Consider the following 23,822-nt stretch of genomic DNA (forward strand, 5'->3'; position numbering starts at 1 on the left):
CCATTTCCATACATCTGCACAAAAACAAAAAGACACTAAATTGTTCATGCATCATGTGAGTCTGAATATTTTTTATTTTGTAGATTTCCCAATGTCCAATAGATCTGAGAGACAAGTGTTCAAAAGACATCAGTCGAAGCATGGGTATTATTTTTCTGGGTCTGTAGCTATGAAGCCAAATCCAAGTGCACACTAGATATATTACAGGCTATGTTTTGTTAATCTTAATAACGAAGACCCAAGTTGCAATGGTGTTTGGGTTTTAAATGGATGGGAAGACATTTATAATAATAAAATAAAATCCAAGGAAAAGTATTAAGTAACAATGATTTTTGGCACAGAAACACTTTAAATGTTTCATTTAAAAGCGAATGAAACTCAATAAAAAATACATTTATGATTGTAAAAGTAGAAAGAATGATTAAATTACATAGATTTGGTCAAAGTTTAAAAAAAAAAATTAACCATAAAATATTTATTTAGATGGCACTTTGACGACCCCATACAGCCGCTCCTGCTGGTTTTGGTCAGAAAGCGCGATCCTATTGGTTAATGGTGCAGGATTTCGGTGTCAGGTGATGCAGGGGCAGGCAGTCAGGATTCTCTCTATTTCTCGGTGAGGAGAAATCGCTTCTCTCTCAACCCGGATGCTATGCCTTTATAACTATTGATAGATTTGCCCAGTGCGCAGCGCTGTAGGCACAGCCAGGGGGTGGAATCATTTCCGTACCCTTGAAAAGCTGCTTTCCCCGGTTTCCCACGCGCCTCACCGTCCGGACCCTGCATCTGTGCAGCCGGGAGGGCAGGTGGATCAAAATTTATACCTAAGACAGGGGAGGGTATATCTTCACGTTGAAACCACACATCGTTACAAGATCGTGACCACGTTCACGCCACAGAAGCTGTAGTGACAGGGTGATAAAGAGGGAGGAAGAAGGAAAACGGGGGGATAGCAGCATCACTACCACGGAGAGAGATGGCGGAGTGCGGGCGGAAGGCGCTGTCTCTCTTGGAAGCGGCCCGCTCCCGGTATGAGAGCCTGCAGATATCCGACGATGTGTTCGGGGAGTCCGGGGATGACAGCAGCGACAATCCTTTCTACAGCACCTCCGGAGACTCAGACTCCGATAACTACATCGCCGAGGTGGGCGAAGAGGAGCAGCCGCAGCACCACCACAAGAAACGGAGCGATAAGGAAAGCGGACACAGCGGGGGAGCAGGTGGCGGCACCAGCGGGGGCAGTGGAACCGGTCCCCCGGGCTCTCTGTCCCGAAGTCAGGCAGAGGAGGAGGGCTGGACGGAGACGCTGCAGGATGTCACGGTACCGCCGTACAAAGAGACATACGGTGAGACGTGATGCACGACGACATGTATAAGGTCATTTCTGCTTTAGGGGGGGGGGGGGGGGGGGCATCATTTGCCCAGGTCACTGTTTTCAGGTCAGGCAGGCCGTTCCGCATGGCTGTCTGTCTGTATGGCATCATAAAAACACACTTCAAACCAGTGTGTAGTGGTGCAACTGAATGCTTGTTTCATATTCACCGGCGTGTGTGTGCATCTTCAGGCGCGTGCAAGTGTGTAGTGTGTGATGGAGAGGAGGATGACATTGCACCGTTAATAGCTGTATGAAGTTAATGACAAACGCTTAGCCTTTGATACTTCGCCCCTTGGTGCTTTGGTACACATGCTGTCTCGTGTGTGTGTGTGTGTGTGTGTGTGTGTGTGTGTGTTAGTGTTTCATAGCACTGCAGGGGGTCATGCTGTGTAATTTAGAGAAACTGCATGATGCCTCTCTTTGCTCTACATATAAAGTCTGACATATATGCACATATTGGCTGTAAGTTAATTAATCATACTCCAAAAATGTACTGATAAAAGACAAAGTTCTACGCTTTGGTATTCATGATTTATGCTTGAGCATCGAGGTGTGTGAGCATAGATTTATACATGAATCATGCACATGCAAACATACTGCTCTGTCTTTAGTTTGTCACATGAAGAGTTTTTCAGTGTTTATGACATCAAGGATCCACTGTTACATGCTTCACTGTTGTAACCATAAAAGGAAACCAGCATATGGATGCGGCACAAATGTCTCAAATCCCGCCCTAGTCATATACAGTAACCTATTATTTCACTCAAATGAATGATAGCCCATGCTAAAGATTGGTTGTAAAGATCTGCCAAGCCTTGTAAGGCTTGTAAAATAATGACAGGAAGGTTCTGCAGTAGGTAATGTGCTGTTTCTTTGCAAAGAGAAAACCACACTTGATCATCCCTGCTGTTGAAGCTGTGTGGGTTCAATTGGAAGTAAACTGCTTTTTTATTATGTCGGAAAACTATATTTACCTCTGTAATTATTTTTTTTTCTAAGCTTAGTTAGTTACCTAGCTCACTTCACTAATCCTGCTTTGTTCCACGCAGGGCCTGGATTTGGAGTCGGGCTTATCCAAAATAATCTGGGTCCTTTGTTGTCACAGAAAGTTTCAGGATGTTCTGCTCTCTCACATTGTGAATTACCCTGCTTTATTGATTTAAGTGGCACCAGGTGTGTGTTTCTGTTTTGTATGTTCCTGGTTGGTTGTGTTAAAATGCTGAATGTTTGATTAAACACAGCAACCACCTAGAAACTACCATCAGAGAGCACAATCACACCCCAGACCTCAACTTGACAGGGTCACTCTCAGATTTAATCAGGCCGAAGACTGAATATCAGCATAAATATGTCTCTCCAAAGAGTTTAATGGCATGTAAAGCTGCTTTAGTGAGATCTGATTCTCACTAAGTCAGCCCAGGCTGCACTCTGATAGACATACTGTAATATTTCTACCAAGTGTCTGGACTTCTCTGTCCATCGATTTACTCAGCTGTTTCTCTGTCTGTGTTTTTGTCACTTACTTGTCTGTCTGTCTGTCTGTTGCATTGTGCTGACGCAGACGCTCTGTGGATGTGACAGCTCCACTCTTTGGACACTGTGCACCTTGTTCATAAATCATCAGCCCCTGTCAGAAAGCATCAAGTTAGCTTCATGCAAACTCTCACTGTTTTGTGCTGATTTGCCAGAGAAACAGGTGCAGAGCAGAGAAACCATGCTGGGTTTTTGGCTTGCATGAAAATGTGGTGGACACAAGGTCGGGCTCAGAGGTGATGTGTTGTCTTCAGCTCAGTGTGTGATTTCCCTGCAGGGTGAGGCAGGTGGCAAAAAACCAGGATTATAAAGCGTATATCCAAATCTTATGTTATATAATCACCTTATCATGATGTTAAAGGGAATTAGAGAGATATTTATTCATTCACTGTGCAGAGCACATCTGCAAGATTACTCCATATGTCCAGTTATCTGCTTGACTCTGTGTTTCAAACTGTCTTGTCTACTTGTTGCCACTTCAACATGTATGCATAATGACATAGCATAACATAGTGGTTCCCCTTTTCCAAATTTATAAGACAAATATAGGAATCTTTCATCATTTTTTTTGTTATTTTTTGTTAAAAGCCAGAATATTTTAAGACTTTAGCTGTTAAATTGAAAGCAGGTACCCTTATGTAACAGATTGAAAAGAAGTCTTCCACATGATGATGATGTAATGCACCACTGTACATTATATGGTACTTGTCCTACATTCTGTGTAAGGCTTTCTTTATATCAAAATCAGAAAATTAATTTCAGAAAACCCTCTTAGCAAAGGCTGAAATTGCACTCAAGTCTTGGTTTTTGTTTTTTTGTGTTTTTTTTTCTTGTAATTTCCATTAAAAACTGAGCTTAAAGCATGTTGCGTTTACAGTAGCTATGTGGGGAGTTTATCTGCTGCAAATACATGGTAATCTTTCATGCTTTAATCCCCGGATAGAAAAGCTCACTAAGGCAGGCGCTTGTCCCTCAACAATAGAAATACAAGTGCAGCGGATGATCATGATGATTATATGTCTGTTTGCCACAAAGGTGGGCTTCTGCATTGAGTAATTTGGTAAATGAATATTTTCAAGTCTTCAGATACTGAAGACTAATATCAGACTATGTTAGTAGACAGAAGAACTGGGTGAATATTAAAATCACGAGGGTGAGACTGAAGAAAAGCAGGCTGGGCTTTATGAGGAAAACTCTAGAGGCAGAGTATTTGTTTAGCAGGAGAAGCAGCAGTTTTATTATCTCTATAAATGAAAAGTCTTTCCTTAGGTTGTGTTTCTGGCTTCCATCTCAGAGATGAATCAGTTTAACTCAGCGGACTTTCAGTCAGATATTATCCAACATTTTCCTGTAAGTCATGCCAAATTTTACATTCACCTTTCGAGTCTAATGGCATGTAAATGAGTAGACTTTGAGCTGTGCTTTGGCTGTCTTGGCCGCAAGCATCAGCTACGTGGGCGTTTTTCACTGCTTGTTCTCCTCCAAACTTCGGCAGCCTACCATTAAGGTTAAAGCCTTGTGCATGTTATCTTTAACTCCGCATAAAGACACTGAAGCAGAATTCCTTTATTATTCAGCTGTAGCGAGACTCTCAGAATCAGAGAAAGGACATAGAGAGAGAATAAAACTCTTGCTCTTTGGCGTTAAGGGAATAATGAGATTATGCTGTTCAATTGAGCTTGAAGTTGTTCTACTCACTATCTAAATTCCCTCAACAACAAGCACACAGAAAATCTCTAATTTACCAAAACACACACAAACCAACTGCTGTGTTGTGTATTGACAGCATAACTTCAGTGCAACACCTAAAAGGTTGCAGAGAAGCAGCCTTTCAATCAGAGGTAAATGTCACATTTCCTTAAATTTATTTTCCTTGAAGCTATGGAAAAATAAATCAAATGGTTGAATGGCTCATATGTTTTTACACTTGAATTGCAGCCCTGACATACTGCACAAACTTTATGCAAGAGCACAAATATCCCTTTTAGACAGAGTGAACGTTGTAGAAACTTCCTCCAAATACAATTTAAAAATATATAAGTTAAGATATTGTCTTCATATTGTGGCTTTATCAAACAATAAGAGTGATGTCAATGCAAAAAAGCAGTCTTATGTAGTCTATTTTATATAGTATATTATATTATATATATTATAGTATATATATATTATAATAGTCTATTATATATCTTATGTAGTCTTCATCATCACTATAGTCTCATTCACCTTCCTTTATGTGCTATGAACACATAAAGGATTACCACTGTTTACGTTTGCATCATGTCTTGTCTCCTGCATGCTTCATGCAGGTGGCATTCGGAGGCGTTGCCAGACGTAAAAGTGTGTTTCGCTCATTGTTATCTGGGACATGTATAAGCGCAACTTCAACTTCAGCCAGTGTGTGAACCCGATTCCAAAAAGACTCTTCAAACAACTTAGTTCAGCTCTTTTGAAATCATTTTAATCAAGCTGTTATTGATGATTTATTATTTTACAAATCAGTCTACACACCTTATATGCCTTTTTGATGAGGTTTTTTTCTCTTTTTTTCCTTAAAAATGTTTTTTTTTTTTTTTTTTTTTTTAAATCGGATTTATGAAAGTATTTCAGTTTTCTCATATCACTTTGTTAAAGCGCCTGTGACGGCAGTCGCAGCCTCGGAAATGATGCCATTAGCTTGATACAGTTTTGGATCTTTCTTCCATTCATTTCTTTCAGCTCATCCTGGCTGGGTGTGGAGTGTCTGTGCACAACTGCTTTCAGTCTCCTCAGAGATGCTCTACTGGGTTCAAATCCAGACTCTGATTGGGTCACTGAAAGCACTGTCATACAATCCTGTTGTGATCCAAACATTTGACAGTAGGGATGCTGTAAATGGTGTTTTGTTTTGTTTTTTTAAACACAACTGTTCTTATGCAAACTCAAGTCTCTCAGTTAGTTTCTGATTGTCGTTTTAGCCGACCATAAGGATTTGTAGATTGATGTGGCAAATGATCAAGGACCATGCCACAACTTTGTAAGTTTAAACTGATTTAAAAAGGTTGAAGGAAAGATGTGGAATGGACATGTGGGGCGGCGAAGTAGTGAGCCCGTCAGGGAGAATCAGGATGGGGTGCTGTCTCGGTTCTTCAGACCAGCATATGGAACCCCCTCAGATGGTACCTGAAAGAGAAAGGAGAGAAGCAATAGAAAGAAAAAACAAGATGGGAATAAAGGAATGAGGGAGGAATGGGAGAAGTCCAGTGGAAAGGAAGGAAAAGAATAGAAAACAAAGGACAAAAGTTGATGGAAGGAAGAAGAAGAGAAAAGAAATAAAAGGCGGGTAAAGGACAGGCAGAAGGGATAGAGAGACGAGCGGGGAAATGGAAGCCTGGAAGGTGTTGAGAACGGGATTAAGAAAATGAGACAAACAGGAAGTTGATGAAGTGATGATTTGAGGCGTGGTTGAGGTGTGGCCCTGCTCCCAAACCTAAGTTAACACATTAGTTCTGTTTGTTGCCACAGTTGGCTTGTTGGTTACCTGTCTCACCAACAGTAAGATGAAGGAAATTTTAGACTGATGGGTTTGTTGATCTTCAAGCACAAAAAATGCTTAAAGAAATTCCTAAAACAAAGAAAAAAAACGGTGGACTCCAGTTAAGTTGAAGAAGCAATCGTTGTTATTTTAGCTGAGGTATTTTAAACTGCTCTTTACTCAGACTTAATAGTTAAGCTGTAAATCCATTAAGCTAATAGTTTGAATTCTTTTACCACACCTACAGACATCCACTTATCCATCCCCTTTATACAAATAGGCCATTTAACAAGGGCCTGCAGGGGATAGCAGCTTTACCCTGTGGGGCTTAAATAACACCTGTTTGGAAATGGCTTGAGGAGAGGGCAGGTTTGTCTGCTGATTGTGTGTGTTGTAAATCCACTGGGCTTAGATGCATTCACTGTTTTTGCTGCTGTTTAAACTCCATCGTCTTTTATCAGCTGAAGCTTTAATGACATACCTCAGATGTTTTTCAGAAATGCCTTTGTCCTCATTTGCCTACAGGAGAACGTGATTTTGACTCATTGCCTGCCGTAACACTTGAGCAACGAGACACTGAAAGCTTCTGCAAGCAGAGAAACGCCACACAGTGACAAGCGTCACAGTGTGGCGGCTGTCAGGTCGTGTAAACTTTGCAACTACTGCCCTGGGCTTCTGACATTCATACTAAAAGCTGCCTTGGCTGATTCATGAAAAACCAAGTGGTTATTGTGATATTGTTCCACTTTTGAGACGATAGACTAGCTTTTGTAAGCTAGAGACACATTGTGTCCCTCTCAGTCTTGACAGTGACAGCTCAACACAATTTTAAGTTTATCATGTCTTGAAATGTCAGAAGGGAAACCTTTGATTCAGCAAAGTCAGTCAAACTGATGGCTTGTAACCAAAGTTCAAGAACTAGGAATAAGTGACAGTTGTATCTGTGAGAAAACATATAGGACCATGTCCACGGCTGCAGTTTTTGTTGCCATAATGTTCCCTTTCTTTTCTGATCCAGGCCCTGCTCAGAAGATGACGGCCACCGCCACCGCCTTGGACTTCTTCCAGCTCTTTGTTCCGGACAACTGCATCCAGAACATGGTCACTCAGACGAACATGTACGCCAAGAAGTTCCAGGAGCGCTTTGGCTTAGATGAAGGCTGGTTTCCCGTCACAGCCCAGGAGATGAAAGCGTTCCTGGGCTTTGTCACCTCAACCAGTGTTCACCACTGCGAATCGGTTCTCAGCATTTGGAGTTCAGGCTTCTTCAGCAACCAGAGCATCGCCTTGAAGATGGGCCAGTCACGTTTCGAGAAGATCCTCAAGTACTTCCACATTGTGGCTTTCCGTCCATCACAGGGAAGCAACCAGGGCCTTTACAAGATCCAGCCTTTTCTGGACTCACTGCAGCAGTCATTCGGCTGCACTTTCAGGCCCTCGCAGACACAGGTGTGTACAAGACTCCTTGTACATTTTTCAAACCGTCTTCTGATATCGTAAATTACTGGGTGCAGCAACGTGCATATATTCAGACTTAATTTCATATTTTAGATTCCTTACTCGCATTACCTAATTAGTGTACTGGCAGCAGCATCAGCACTGGTTATGAAGGTTAAATTTCTTCTCTTTACTTCATCAGCCCATTTTACAGAATGAATGAAAACAAGCTGACGTGGGTTTAGTAACCTTGTTAAAGTGAGTCGGATTTCAAGAAATAGACAAGTCTCTAAGGATGTTAGAGGCCATTTATACATGCTGGATTATTTAAAAAACATTCTAGGAATAAATTTAGACCTTGAGAATGAGTTGAATCTCAGTTTAAGCAGTTTTGATACAGTTTCTGCTTCCTTCATGTTTAAATGTATGCTATTTTTCATGCATTATGCAACTTTTACTTTTAGTACTACAGATCAGTTTAAAAACTGCTGGACAGCTCTAATCTTTACCAGGTTTCTACCGCATCATTTGTTTTCTGTTGCACTTGGTCTGTTTTAGACTCACATTTATGCAACTGGGGCAGTGGAGCACTCGCCTTCTTTCTCTTTTTTGGGTGGGCAGGACTTTTTTCTCCTTTTTTCTGACAGTTACTTTCTTTCTAGAATAACATCAGCACTGTTGTTGTGGGAGGACTTAAGATTAACCAACCAGTATTATATCAGTTTTGGGTTTTTTTTGCATAAAAGGTGAAACGTCTTTGTGCCATAAGATGCTTCTGGTGACCGGTAACCGGTAGTATTTACAGTAAAAGGCAAAGACATTGTTTTAAACTTTTTCTTTCTTGCTAAGATAGCTGGTTGCCCACAAAAGCAGCTTTGTTTGTTGATAGGAAATGCATATGGCTTCCATTTATTTTAGGAGCTCTTTCAAGTGAAGATTATTCCACATTACTAACTTTCCTGGTCAGGAGGAGATTAATCATATTCCATCTGAGTGTGTCAAGTTCAACACGATGGAAATAAGTCGATTTACTTACTCCTTGTTTGTTCTGTATTATTATTGGAACATCCTCCTTATTGTGAAAGATTATGTAAGAGAGGTAAATGCATTTGGAAATACAGACATTATATCCGTCATTATGCCACACATACACACACATCTAGCATTAAATGTAACTATTAAATGGCTCAAGTCATAGTATTATTGAGCTGATTTCATTACAGGGTAATTGGTGGTAATGTGAAATGTGGTTTCATGCTAAAGCTTTCAATCCGCTTCCTTCTGAAAATGACAAATGTAAAATAATGAGGGGAGACTGAGTGTCACAGAGTGTGTGTGAGTGTGTATTAAGGCTAGTTTGTTTTATCTGTTGGTTGGCGGTGCCAGGGGCAGAGAGGGTCCAGATACTGAGAGTGGCACAGACTGAAACAGTAGCTTCAAGGAAGAGTTTTCCACTCATTTAATGACTCATTTAACAAAAGGGAAGGATTTTGTTGATTATAAATGATAAATTTTCATGTGCAATGTTATTCATTATTCTATGTTGACATGATTTTTGTTAGTCCTTGTTTTATTTTTAAAATTATACATTATGTTATAATGTATCATAACAAATTAAAAGATATAGAGATGTATTATGCATGTATATGGTGAACGTGTGTATATATATATATAGATCTATATCTATCTATCTATCTCTATCTATCTATATAAATAATATGTTTATAATAATATGTGTGTATATATATATATATATATATATATATATATATATATATATATATATATATAGATCTATATCTATCTATCTATCTCTATCTCTCTATCTATCTATATAAATAATATGTTTATGTATACACATAATATGATAAGATAATGTTTTCCACCCAAAGGCTTGATAGCCAAATTATTTTTCATTTATTCTCATATCTTCAAATTTGACTTGGAAATGTGTTGCTGCTGTTGGAGCTACAGCAGGTTTGAGCCGCTGGTCATCATTCATGCACTTGAGTTTCAGTCAAATTATGATGGACAGTGACAAGGAGGTGGAAGCAGAGGAAAGAAGAGTGGAGAGAAATTTGAAATGCAAATTTAGGTGGTGTTGTAATACCTCTGCTTCGCTGTCTTTAGATCTGTGAATGTTTTCCAGCTTTTAAATATTCAAACCTCAGTATCTATAGACTGTTTATCAAAGATTATTATTAAAGAGCCTTAACTATGAAGTGCTGTGTTTTTGCACTGGCGATTGAGACATTACGTAATTAGACCGAGGCCCCTTAAAACAGCCTTAATTTGGAACTGTTTTGACTTTAGTTATAGTAAAAATGTGTGTAAATCAATGTAAAAATGGAATAGGAGGCCTTATTGTTGCTTTCAGTTGGGCTGACACACTGTTTCGGAGATAGAAAAAAAAAAAAAAAAAGAATATTTAAGCACATCTTTAAATACTTTTTTAATGATGAAGAGCAATCTCTTATACAGCTGTAGCAACTAAACCAGGGATTCACCAGCTCCAGTACTCGAGGGTCATAATGCTGCAGGTTTTTCATGTATCCCTGTTCCAACACACCTGACTCAAACTAGTCTGTCATTGTGTAGAACTTCATTTGCTATTCGATCTATTTAATTGAAGCCAGGTGTGTAGGAACATGAATACATCGGAAATATACTGGACAGCGGCCCTTGAGGACCGACTTTGGCCACCCCTGAACTAAATGCAGTCTTATATGAAGTGTTCTTCCTGTGAATAAGCAAGACTTTCGGCAACAGATTTATTACCTCGAAAAGAGACAAAAAACCAGTTTGACGCTATTTTTTTTCCCCTTTTGTCTTGATTGTCAAAGTTATGTAACAGTATTATATCTTTAAAGTTTTATTAAAGTTTAAAATCTATTATATTTTGTATTTTACATTTTGCTTTAATTAAACTCTACTCTCACTTAATTTTCCTCACCTAACATTATATTTGTAGCGTAAAGTAGTAAACACTTTTACCTCAGATGTTTATTTTGTCTTTGTCTGAACAACAATCCCCAGTGCAGTTTCTAAAATACTGTCCGTGCTTTGTGTGACTTTTGTAGTTGCTATGGGAACAAGATTCACACTAACAAGCAGACAAACTGCAAAGTTAACCTATAATTGCTGAAGACAAACTAAAACCTGAAGCAACAGAAAAACTTTAATTGACAAGGTAAAAGGCATTTAGACTCACAGCTTTGTGGTTAAGTGTCTTTCTGATTTTTGTTTTTTCTCAGCATTCCACTCAAACATACAAAACTGTCCGCTGTCTCCTTTCTTAAATATTTTACCTAAAATGTCACCTGATGCACTATTTCACTCATCCCTTACACAAAGATTTTTGTTATGGTCCGCTCTAAAAACACCTTCTCTACTCATGTTGCACTTACATTAAAATCTTTGAAAACACACTGACCTGTACAACATTGTGCATTTACAGGTTCTGCATGAGCCCTTGATAGACGAAGACCCTGTGTTTATCACCACTTGCACAGAAAGAGAGCTGAGGAAGAGGAAGAAGAGGAAGTTCAGCCTGTGGGTTCGACAGTGCACCTCCACCGGATTCATCTGTCAGGTAGATGCGCCGAGTGAACGAAGGGTGAAACAGTCGCAATGGCAATCACGATAGTTCCCACAGGGAGTGAAAGGGATGGCTCGAGTTTGCTTTGACTCTATTTAAATTTGCTGCTTTGAAATTTCTTTACAAAACATTGATATAGTAGCAAATATGCAAGACGGAAGTTTCCATTCTGTCTGCAGAAGTTGAAATGGTTTTCATGAACACTTTGATCTGCAACAGTTTCCAATTTTCACTCCCAGGTTGTTTTTTTTTTGTTGCATCATTTTGAATTGACCCACTTACTGTGCATGCTGAAAATATGAAAATCACCTTTCCTAAAATGTCCACGTGTGGATGTATGTGCAGAAAATTGGACATTTTCCGTTGCAGAATTGAATTGACTTTATCTGTGCAGGAGAGTGTGTGATGGATGCAAATACTGACTGTCAGGTTTTTCTTCCTGATGTTGTTTGAGGCTGGAAAATCTTGAGGCTCAGGATCAGATTTGTGTTGTCACATCGCAGGCAGGCAGAGCATCTCTGCAGACTAACAGCTTTCTTACGTAACACCGCTGATTAGCAGAGAGCAGTATTGACAGACTGACCAATGCATTTATAATTGCAGGGATGAAGAAATCAAATTTCCTAATTAATTTAAGTGTCATAATATATTCCACTGATTGTCCAGCCTTATTCCTCTCCTGGACTGCAGATTTTTAAAGCATTTGTCTTAAAATAAAGGATGAATTCTGTACAGGTTCATTCTTCCACCCACACACATGCAGACTCACACCAGCACACATCCGAGACTTGCACCATGTACTTGACACGACGCATTTATCTCAGAAGTATCAAGCTTGGAGGAATCTGACCTATGCTCAGAAGAAGAATGAAAGTGGACGAATTTAGTTGAATTTAATATCAACATGTCTTCTGGTGAATCTGTGTCCTAGTTCCTCCTTCGTATCACAGTGCCAGAAGGAAAATGTTGCGGGTTGGGAATAGCTCCAGTTGAAAAAAAAAACGACGCTTTTCTTTTTTTCTTTTGCTTGTTTGATTTCATAAGGTTTAATTTTTTAGATTTTTCTGTCCATTTGTTTGTTCTTTCTCCCTTCTAGCTATGACAACATGCATGCTGCTCTCTATCTTGTTGGCTTTATGAGAGCAGTTTTCTAATAAGCACAACTTTCTGAGATAATTAGGCTAGTTTATTTTTGACTAGATCAGAGGACTCAGCCCAGAGTGAGCTGCCAGCTGTCATAGAGACTGTGAAAAGTTGATCAGCTTTCTCTCTTTTTATCTGAAAGATGTTGTCAGGTTTAGAGCCTCCATGTGTGATGTTTTAGACAGCAAAGTTTGTGTTTTTACAAAAAAAAAAAAAAGAGAGAGAGAGCTGTGCCTGTTATGAATTATTTGATCTTGTGGTCGTCAGCTGACGAATCTGTGCTACAAATAATACATCCTGACGTTTGTACGCTGGGAACTCCAACCTTTTTTTTTATTTTTTTTTTTTATTTATTTTTTTTTTATGAAAGACTTTTAAATGTTTTTAACCATACATTGTTGAAGACTGGATTTAAGAACTTAAAAAGACTAAAATATGCTGGCTCACTTGTGCTGCCTAACATGATTTGATCTGTTGAAGCACTGGACTCCACCAAACCTCTGAAGGTGTTTAGTTGTATCAGGCACCAAGGTGTTGACAGTCGATGTGCGCTTGATGCAACAAAACACTACGGCTTGTCTGTAGCACACCCAGTTGTCCATCCACACAATGCAAAAGAAAATGCCATATTAATACAAGCTGCTTTCTGCTTTGTGGTTTGGTTTAGAAGCTCATGTTCCCACTGCAGGTGCTTTCTGCAGCATAAGTCTTCACACCTCACATTCATAACATTAAACCACAGATTCCTGTCGGTAGAAAATGCCTGCATGCCACTTCCATCACACACATCCCTACATTTGCTAGTTTGTTCCATTTTTAACACATCAGCTTGATGACATGACTTATCTCATGTATTTGGAGAATGCAGCTGAAGTTCTATTTTTCCCAAGAACAAATACGAATATAAGCCCTGTTGCCTTATTTTTTAATACTTAAGATGACTAACACCTGGATGTCTGAAAATCCATTCAGACATAAAGCTTGAATTAAGCTCATTTGTGGCAATAATAGGAAGAAGATACTGTAAATACAAGTTGATCAAATTATATGTTGTAAAAATAGGAAAAATATGTGTAACATCATCAGGGAGAAGTGACACAATTTTGAAAACAACAATTCAGGTGTCACCAACATAAGAAAAGGACTGTGTACTTCTATTTTTAAAGAACCAAAAGAGGACTCACACATACGAGAGGTGAATTTTAAGCAGAATTTCTACAAGAGGCAAACTCGTATAGAAGGGGAGATAACAACAGAGAGGATAGCAGGAGACAGAAAGTAATAGGATTCACAGCTTTATGGCTGGCAACCTGTTACCGAGACCTTGGAAACTCTTGTAACAGCACTTGAACATCAGTTTTTATTCATGCCGCTCCGACCGAACACACATTTCTGACTGTGACCACTTGCTAAAAAACAGTCTGCACAAGTACAAACTTAACCAGACTTCTGAAATACTGCAAAGTGCATTTTTAATGGAAGCTTTTTTTTTTATTGCAATGGAGCCATAAAAAGATTTATATCAAGCATATGACTATGTACTCTGCAGGGTGTTTTTTCCTGAGCCTGGATATGTGCCAGGATCACATTAGTGGAGAGAGTACCAACGACAAATAGAACATGAAATTGCCTTTTTTTTTTTTTTTTTTTAGTTAAAATGTTTTCACGAACAAAAGGCAATTTACACTATTCCTTACAATCCAGCATATTCTGTGTAAAAGGAATGAGCTCCATGGAAAACGCATCAAAGATAGTAATTTAAAGTCACTTTCTATTATCCCGTCCATTTAACAAATAAGCTTTAGCATTACAGACACTGCGGCCATTTGGCAGTGAGATATATTACCAGTCTGTTGTACGCTGACGTTCTGAGATCATCTCTGTCTAAATGAGTTGTGTCAAGGGACAGGGAAAAAGAAAAATCAAAGATTTAAAATGAGTTAGTGGACCAAATCAATGAGAAGCCATTAGCTGGAGCACCACACAAGGATACACAAACACACACCATAACAAATGCATAAATTGCCCACTTAGTATAATAACTGCAGGTCTAAAGAAGATTCTGGCTAATCAACTTACTTACTGCTTGTTTATTTCTGTTTATTCATACTTGATAATGGCTTTCTTTGGAAATCAAGCGCTGCATGCTTTATTTGGGGCGTGTGTTGTGTGCAGGAGCAAAACTCATCCTTCCCTCATCCAAACAAACTGGACAGATATATCAGGTAATTTGTAATGAATATTTAAAACTCAGTGGATACTTGTGAAAAAAAAACACTTTTTATCTAAGTATTAAGACATGGACACCCTGGAGGAAATTCTTTTCCTTGCAAAGTTTATTGGTCTGAATGCCAAACATTTGTCAAGTATGTTGTTCTCTCGGGGAGACTCTTTCTTGCATCAGTATCAGGGGCAAATAGTAATTTGTTGCATTACTATAGAGCAGAATTGCTCTTTAAAATGTTCTAATGTGGAAAAAAAATGTAGGAAAACTTAAGCGTGTTATTAATCTCGCAATAACAATATATGTCAATTTAAAAATAATTTCAGTCAAACCACAAAAACAGCCTGCATAGTCGTGAATTATTTATCACAAAAAAAGTCCCTATTAAATGAATTTTTAAATAAGAGCGATGTCAATCGAGTGAAAGACAACAAAATTCTAATTTTTAACAAGCATTTAACTTTTTTTTTTTTTAACAAAACATATCTCTTCTCTTAAAACTTCTTGAGCAAGCAGAACATACACTACCAGTCAAAAGTTTGGATACACTTTCCTATTAAATCCAAAGTGCAAGTGTGCCCAAACGTTTGACTGGTATGGTATACATTTTAGCTAAATCTCTTCAAATGAGAGGAAAGCCACCAACTACCTTACAGACTCCTGTACAGACAGATAACAGGATTTACAGTAAAATCCTAACAATGACAACCATGGTTTGTGTACAGATACAATTGTCTTACTGACATTTGAAGCATTGTAGTGCTCACAGTGGGACATTGTTGAGATAAGTGTTATTCTTTTTTTGTGGACATAGAAGTAATTCAAGTTAATATATGAGTAAATGTGTTTCAATATCAGTAAAACAGAATATTGCACCCAGCATGTCAATGATAACCTCGACCTGCTCCTTCTACCTCAGCAAATGGAGATTAATGATCAACAGCTTCTGTCACTACTGTATATTTCCATCCATTTAGATCAATTCAGTTCTGCAAGATAGGAGGAATGGTGGTCTAATAGCAATATTACCATATTTTTATGAGCGATGGAGTATTGATTTTTATCATACAGAGGACAGGGGAAGAATGACAAAAGTCTTTGTCTTGACTAAAATGGGAACATTTTGACTAATGGTTGATGACATAACCATTTAAAGGTCCCTTTAATAAAAAAAAAAAAACAAGAAAAATGTCAATTTGATTTTTTTAGTTTCCTTTGGATAATATTAACTAGAAACAATGTTTTAAATGGCTAAGATGATAGTTAATAAGATAGAACTTACTTTTGACATACTATTACCATATAAAGATAGAAAGATGAATCACAGATTATTTCCACAATCTTTATAACATGTACAACGGTAACTGGAAAAATTTGCTCAGATAAATGGTAGACCAGGATCATAAATGTTTAAAATGAAAGCCTATACATGACACGTCTCCCTTGACAGAGCAAATCTGTCTGGCAAAAATATACCGCACAGATTGCTGTTCTGTATGCTGAGTTGCTGGACAGGACAGGTTTAAAAAAAAAACAAAAAACAAATGAAAGCCTGGGCTAAATGACTTTTTTTCATATCCATGTTACTCTAATTTTGCTCATGCAGTTCTCATTTAAAATGACAGGGACTCATAGAAGGCTCCTTTCTGCATGTATTCATTTGGTATACCGGCTTGTGGAGTTGTAGCCTCCCACACAGGTACACACAGCTACACCCTGGACAGATCACCTTTTCATTCAGGCCCAGCATAGACAAATGAGACAAAACCACCACGCATGCTCATGCTCCCCCCTAGGGTCCATTTAGACTCCCCTTCCATATGCAAGTCAAATGGAAATTTGCTGCATTCCAATCTTTTCATTATTTTTAGTCTTAACAACGGAGAAAACTGTGTCACATGATTGGTTATGTTTCATTAGAAACAGTCCATGTGGACTCCATTCAGGGTTTTATGTACAAAGCAGCTAATTCACCCTCCAGTTTGCATAATGCTATGAAATCCTTGTCTTCATGAGTCTACATATATTTGTAATTTCAGTGAATCCTTGACTTTTTTTTCAAACATTTCATTACTTCTAATTTAGAACGATGTGACAAGGGTTTTCAACCACCAAACGTGGTTAAATGTGATTAAATAGTACTTGAAAGAGAACTGTGGTTATATTTGCTCATTCTCCGTCCACGTTATATAAAATTCCTGTCTGATTCCACCCACTCTGTAGATCTCGGTCCATCTGAAGGAAGGACAAGGCGCAGATGGCCTGGCCACCTTGAAGAACAAACCTCAGCTTCACAGCCTTGTGGCCAAACAGCTGTGTCAGAACATCTCTGGGAAAAACACCATCATCTTTACAGGACCATCTATCACAAGCCTCAGCCTCTTCACTGAATTCAGCAAACAAGGTGCACAAACATTGCAATCATTGATCAATCTGTCATGATTCCCTTAAAAGAATTTTTACTCGCTCCATCATCTCATGTTTTCTCAGCTTTTTCTCTCAGTTGCTTTATTGAAGCACATATTTAATTGTAATCAGTCATCATCTCAGTGGGAGCGTTCTCAGTGTTGAGATAACAATAGTCATCATTACAATGATGTGGGGTTTTTTGTAGGGTTTAGAGGTAAACAGTACCAGAAACTTGAGCAAGGAAAGCGATGCAAGGCCAGGGAAAGAAAAAGGACAATACAGAAGAGATGCAATCAATATTTTGTCATTCCAATTAGATTAGCTGACCAAAAGATGTAAAAAAAAAAAGAAGTAAAAAGTATGTGACAGCATTTTCCCTTCAAATTTATCTTGCAGGATTAATTAGTAGAGTTAATTGCTTTGCATTATTCGGCTGCACTTGCTGTGCACGTGTGCACTACATAGATTAAATCATATTCTAAGCTGCAAGCATTAGCATTGCAGCAGCATTCAGCCACATTGTATCTTTGTTTCTGCTCATCTGGGTTAGAAAAGAAAGAGAGAGAGGTTCCAGCTGTGCAAGAGATGAACAGTTTTAACAGTTGTGTTGGTTTTTGTCCAACTGAAAGCAGCCTTTGCAGTTTTGCAAAAGTTAAGCTGATATATGCGAATGCCTTTGCAGGTACAATGAAATGTTCCAGACATATTTGTACAATTTAGTACATGTCTTACTGTTCTTTTCCAGATATCTTTTGCTGTGGTTTGCTGAGCACCAGGAAGAGTGACTGCACAGGGTTACCCCAAAGCATGTTGGTTTGTGGCTCCACACCAGCACAGCGTGGTCAGTCTCGTGTGATGATGAAAGGCAGCATGTCCCTCATCAGCTGGTACAACAAGGGGCATTTCAGGTTCCTCACCAACGCTTATTCACCAACAAAACAAGGTACATAAAAGGATAACATTGGCAAAAGCATCACTGCATGTTTCCAAACAGCATTTGTAGATGAAAGCTATAATCAGGAGAAATTGGCACATTGTTAGGCATTCCTGTCAGGGAAAATCAATGAGAACTTCTAACCCATGATAATCCATTTTCAGGAGGTGACAGGATCATGATATACTCCACCTCGCGTAGCATAATCCACTCCCAAAGAAACTGTTTTGTTAGGGTTTTAAACCTAGTTAAGGGCTGCAGTGTAAGTGTGTGCTCTGTGTAAGACGAGTGTGGAAGAGATGTCCCAGATCAGTTATACTACCATCCAGTATTGATTTTCTTTTTTCACCCTGTTACTCTAATAGTGTGCAGATGTGTATGAAAAACAAAATACTGAATACTGTCTGTACCAGATTTTTTACTATGCAGCCTTAAGCATTTCCAGAACAGCCTACATGGTTTTCTTGTTGTTTTTAGATTTGAATGCAGCACTGTCATTAGAATAATTGTTGACAAGTATAATGTGGAGAACAACAGTGTAGAATAAAGTGAGCTGAGATATCTTAAAAAATAATAATTCAATCCATATTTTCATCACAATGTTGTGAAATTTGACATGTTTTTACCGTGTTACGCTCTACATATAAACACTTTTGTGCTATCAGCTTTAAAGGGACATAAAAAAATCCAACTACCCCATAAGTGTCAATACAAAAAGTGAGAAGTATTTTCATAGTAATTGGAAAGTTAATCTGTTTTTTTAATAAAACTCACCCTTTTCACATTGATGTATGTGGAAAAAATCAAGAGGAATTGACCAAATTGCTTTTGAACTTCATTAAAAATATAATCTTTGCACACAAGAAATGACTGTTTAGCTGTAATCCAGCTGTTTAATGCACCTCGGTAGGAATTTATTATGTCTCTTACTGTTTGTATCTGTGCATTTGTGGCAGGAATGATCATTAAGAGGAAAAGTGGCGAGATCCCGTGTCCGTTGGCTGTTGAAGCATTTGCTGCGCACCTGAGCTACATCTGCAAATATGATGACAAGTACAGCAAGTATGTGTAACACTGACAAAGCTATATTCAGTTCCAGGCAATACCTGGATCATACCTGAATGATTTTTTAAAAGAAAATGTGTTATTCATGTAGGGTTGTGCAATTAATCAATTAATTCAAATTTGCTGTTTATGAAGATTTATTTTTATGAAAATTGAGACTTTCTTTTTTTGTCCTGCCAGCACCTTTTGGGCTGCCGTAGATTATAGCGTCGTCAGCGCGCTCCCGCTGGTTTCCCACAGAACCTCGTAAACACATCAACATGGCAGCTAGCAAAGAAGAGCTTGTTCCCGAAAGAGTGAAACTTTAATTTTTATTACCTCAGTCCCGAATAGTTATAAACAGCAAATAGTTTTGGTTATTAATTGTCAAAATACTCTAAAAGGAGTAACAATTTTTCTTCCAAGAGGAGACACTTTTATTTATCAATTTATTAGTTTTTTTTTATGTTAGTATAAAGTTACACAAGTGAAGTGAGGCCTTTTCTTAAATGTATGCTCATAACCTAAAAACTGTCTCACTGTGGAAAAGCACTAAGTTCAAACATATGTGTGTTATGTGTTCATTATTACATGGCAGTGGTTGCCATCTTTTTTTGCAAGCTTTTTTAACAACTTTTTTAGTTCCACTTTAAATTGTTGACAGCATTAAGAGCATTTTTGAAAAACATTCATTTTTTTTACCTTTTTAATTCATATTTTAATTCTTTAACAGTGAATCAGTGAATTTAAGTGGGAATCGATTGGAAACCAGAAATCGGATTTGGTTTAAACAAATCCTACATTTATTTTAGGCCAAATTACCCAGCCCTGTTTTCAGATAAAACATACTTATAGTTTTCTCAAGGAGCCCTTGTGCTTGTTTTGTTTGTCAAACAAACCAAAAAAAGCCAAACAAAATGGTGGATTATGTGTTTCCTTGCTGGTCCACAGGCTCTATTTTATCCGTTTATAATAGTCTCTCTTTTCACTCTTGTGGGCTCGACACAGGGAACGACAAACGACAGTGACAGGTGAAATTAAATCACACCCAGGTGAAACCCAACACATCAGACTCGACAAACAGCAGCAACACCTGCAGGGTCTAATATCACTTGTCTTCAAGAAATTTGATTTTGTATGATATTGCAGGGAATTTTGGTATATTACGTGCAGCGCGTGATAGATAAAGAATGTAGAATGAGAAATCGAGAGATTTAGCTGGAAGTGACAGAAATTTTGCTGTTAACTCTACTTTACAAAAGAGAAAAACAATTTTTAAAAACAATGAAACATCCTGGGAAATTTCATCATTTGATGGTACATCTCGAGGCCGATCCAGAAAATTTCCCATTGTGCTTGATCAGTAAATGAAATCGTCACTGATTGGTTGTAGCGCTGCATGACAGCGACAAAAGTTGAACATTTTTTGTGTTGAGTTGCAAGTTGTGTGCACATCTACTTGAACGAAGTCGCAATTTCACCTGCACGAATGTTGCCTTTTGCTTGGCCGAAGGAAAGCAACATTTTTTGCCTTGTTGTGCAAGTTTGATATGAAATAAACATGGAATAAGCAACGTCGCCCCAATAGACTGTAGATAAAAAGGTAGACGGAGCCTTCGTGATGTGCGTGTTGTCTCTCTCGGAAAATACAAAAATGGGCAAAGAAGTAAAGCTTCTAAAGTAAAGACAGTGGGGCTGTGAGCGAGGGGGTGGATGATTGATATCGAGCAAACTCCGAGCTGCCTGTAGCTAAAAGCTAGCCGAGCTATCCTGGAACTAACAGAAGCTAACCAGCTAACGTAGGTAAGCTAAGTCACGTTGTTAACCGGCTAAAAACCGTGGTTGTTCTACATTCTTCTCACTTGAAGCAGGAGATCGGGTACCTGTCAATCAAAAGGACACGCCCTAAATATGCCCAATTTTTAAATTAAATTACTTTTAAACGGGGGAGTTAGAAAAAAAATTCACTCTGCCCACAGTTGTCATGAAGGTAAACCTGACCTATTAAACCAAAAATGGATTTTGGTACCAGACTGTAAACATGTTATATCTGCTGTGAAGTTGGTCTTTTTAACATGAGTCTATGGGGATTCGCTCTGTTTTGCAGCCAGCCCCTAGCGGATGAGGTGGGAACTGCAATTTTTGGAACTTCCGCATAGGCTTCACTTTTTACCGCTGGAGGCTCCGTCCATCTTTCATATACGGTCTATGGTCACCCCGCATGTGCTGAGCCCATTATTCAAACAAAAAGAAAGTATCACACATTCATTGCTTTTAAAACCCCAGTTTTGGTTTTCTTTTGTCCATAGATTGCAGAGTTTCATTGAAAGAAGTTATGTAAACTTTAGTTGTCAATTCAAATCTTTGAATAGCAATGAAATAAACACCCAGTTTTCTCAAACAGGTACTTTATCTTCCATAAACCCAACAAGACCTGGCAGCAGGTGTTCTGGTTGAGTATCAGCATTGCCATCAACAACGCATACATCCTCTACAAGATGTCTGACGCCTACACGGTCAAACGCTACAGCCGAGCGCAGTTTGGAGAGAGACTGGTCAGAGAGCTGCTGGATCTGGACGACTGCTCCCCCACACAGTGAAGAGAAGGAGGAACACAAAGCAAAAAACACACAAACACAGTCCCCACACATTCATTTGCACTCGGTTGTACAGACTCCTCGAATCTGTGTCTATGTGATAACACTGAAGCAGTGCCAAGCCCTTGTCTCGACTCCTTTAATTGTTTATTTTCCTCTTTTCTCTCTCTCTCTCTTTCTCTCTCTCTCTCTCCCTCTCTCTCTCTCTCTCTCTCTCTCTCTCTCTCGCTCTCTCTCTCTTTGGTGGCCCTGTAAATATTCACTAACACAACTGCACACATTATACAATAATTATGAGCCATGGGACAATTCACCTGCCTCAACTGCAACTATTTATTAGACAGATTTACAAAAGATTGGACCACAGGAGCATTTTTACAAGCAGAGATGGAGGAAGGAATGACAAAACCAGGAAGGTTTCACTCTTAAATGATTCCAGCTTCGAGTTTTGACTAGGATCAGAGAGTGAAATTATTCAAAGGGAGCTCGAGCATAATATCTGCAAATATGGAAAGGCAACATGTAGCTCAATATTTACACTCTGCAAAAGCTCCTGTGACCCTGTTACAAAACCTGAGAAAACAGGACACTCTGCATGCATCAAGAAACTGGATTGTGATGTTCTCTTGTTCGTTGTGAAAATGATCTGTGCTCCTGGAGAGCCTTGAAAATTTGTATGTGTGTGTACGTGTTTAGTCGGTTGAACTGCCATTTGTGTGTGGGATGTAAATATATGGCACCTGTGATCCAAATGTGCTGTGTTGCTGCATAAGAGTTGGTATAAAGCCACACACTGCAGTGTGTCATCAATTCCATCCCCAAAAAGAAAGGTTTAAAGTCCCTAATCATCTGTAACTCCCAAATACACCAAATAAAACTTAAAGGGCAACTATTAGCATTAATACTCAGAAACACAGTTTAAAATATATATTTGTTTTTAGAGTTTAAGTCACTTGTTTGATCAGGACAGGACATTGGTGCATCCACTCACTTCACATCATAGTAATAAATGTGTACTATTTTTTAAAATGAGTTTTTCAACATCTTCAACAACAATTTCTAACAGTAAATGCAATCTACTATTAACAGTAAAACTAACCTGATTTTCCTGTTCCATTTCAATTAACTATTATCTCTGTAGAAAACAACACATCCAAGTTCTTCAGTGTTGCTAGGCAACAAATACAGTCAAGGCTAGTTGGATGAGGTTTGGACAGTAATCGTGTGGTGAGATTTACTGAAGGAGCAGGGTGGAAACGGATCAGGATGCAGATGAAAGGCTCTGAGACCTGCTGTCACGCTGATGGGGAATAACAAAAATGATCTATTTAAAAAATGTGGACTCCTTGATTCATAACTAAGAGTATTTTGTAGTAATAATACTTGTGTGTGTTAGAATTTCATCAATTAAAAATATCTCTAGAAATATCTTTTCCAACCCATAACTGCAGCACACTTCTGTCTGTGGCTTTAAGAAGGGCTCCTCTGTTTTGCTGAATATGGTATGCAGGCAACATATTGTTGTCATGCTGGAATCATGAAATGAAGATTTTATGTGAAAAGTTGTGCCATGCGTTCGCTCTTTTGACATTGTTTGACATGTGAGAACATATGACAGCATTAGTTGAGTGATTTTTCTGGCATAACTTGTGCACTTTTTGCCCCCATCACAGTCTTGCACTTTGAAAGCTGTAAAGTTAGCAACATGTTTATCAGATAATCCTTTTAGTTTTGACTAGAAATAGAATGACACAAATTGCTCTTATAGATCAGATCTGTAAATATAAATAGATAAATTAGATGGATTATATATGTAAAGGTAGGCTGATGAAATAAGACTGAAAAATGAATCACTTTAACCAAAAGAGAAAAGATTTACACTGTAGATTTAGAGTGCAAGTATGCCAGTGTGTTTTGTTTACAAATATTAATGAATATATGTTCATAATCACTCTGTTACTGAGACTAAAGATTGTGACTTTTAAAAAAAAAAAAAAATCTTTTCACTTATCCAAAG

The 23,822-nt window shown here is 38.4% G+C and overlaps 1 protein-coding gene across 1 annotated transcript; it reads left to right on the forward strand.

Moving 5' to 3' along the window:
• Window positions 1-976: 976 nt before the first annotated feature.
• Window positions 977-21,808, forward strand: pgbd5 (piggyBac transposable element derived 5; the record flags this gene model as incomplete). Its single annotated transcript, XM_079249427.1, has 7 exons — window positions 977-1,346; window positions 7,438-7,868; window positions 11,314-11,448; window positions 17,045-17,225; window positions 17,976-18,173; window positions 19,121-19,226; window positions 21,613-21,808. The coding sequence occupies 7 exons, from the start codon at window positions 977-979 to the stop codon at window positions 21,806-21,808; spliced, it is 1,617 nt and encodes a 538-aa protein (XP_079105553.1).
• Between the last annotated feature and the right edge of the window lie 2,014 nt (window positions 21,809-23,822).

This window comes from Telmatherina bonti (genome assembly GCF_933228915.1).
Source record: "Telmatherina bonti genome assembly, chromosome: 11".
Taxonomy (NCBI): domain Eukaryota; kingdom Metazoa; phylum Chordata; class Actinopteri; order Atheriniformes; family Telmatherinidae; genus Telmatherina; species Telmatherina bonti.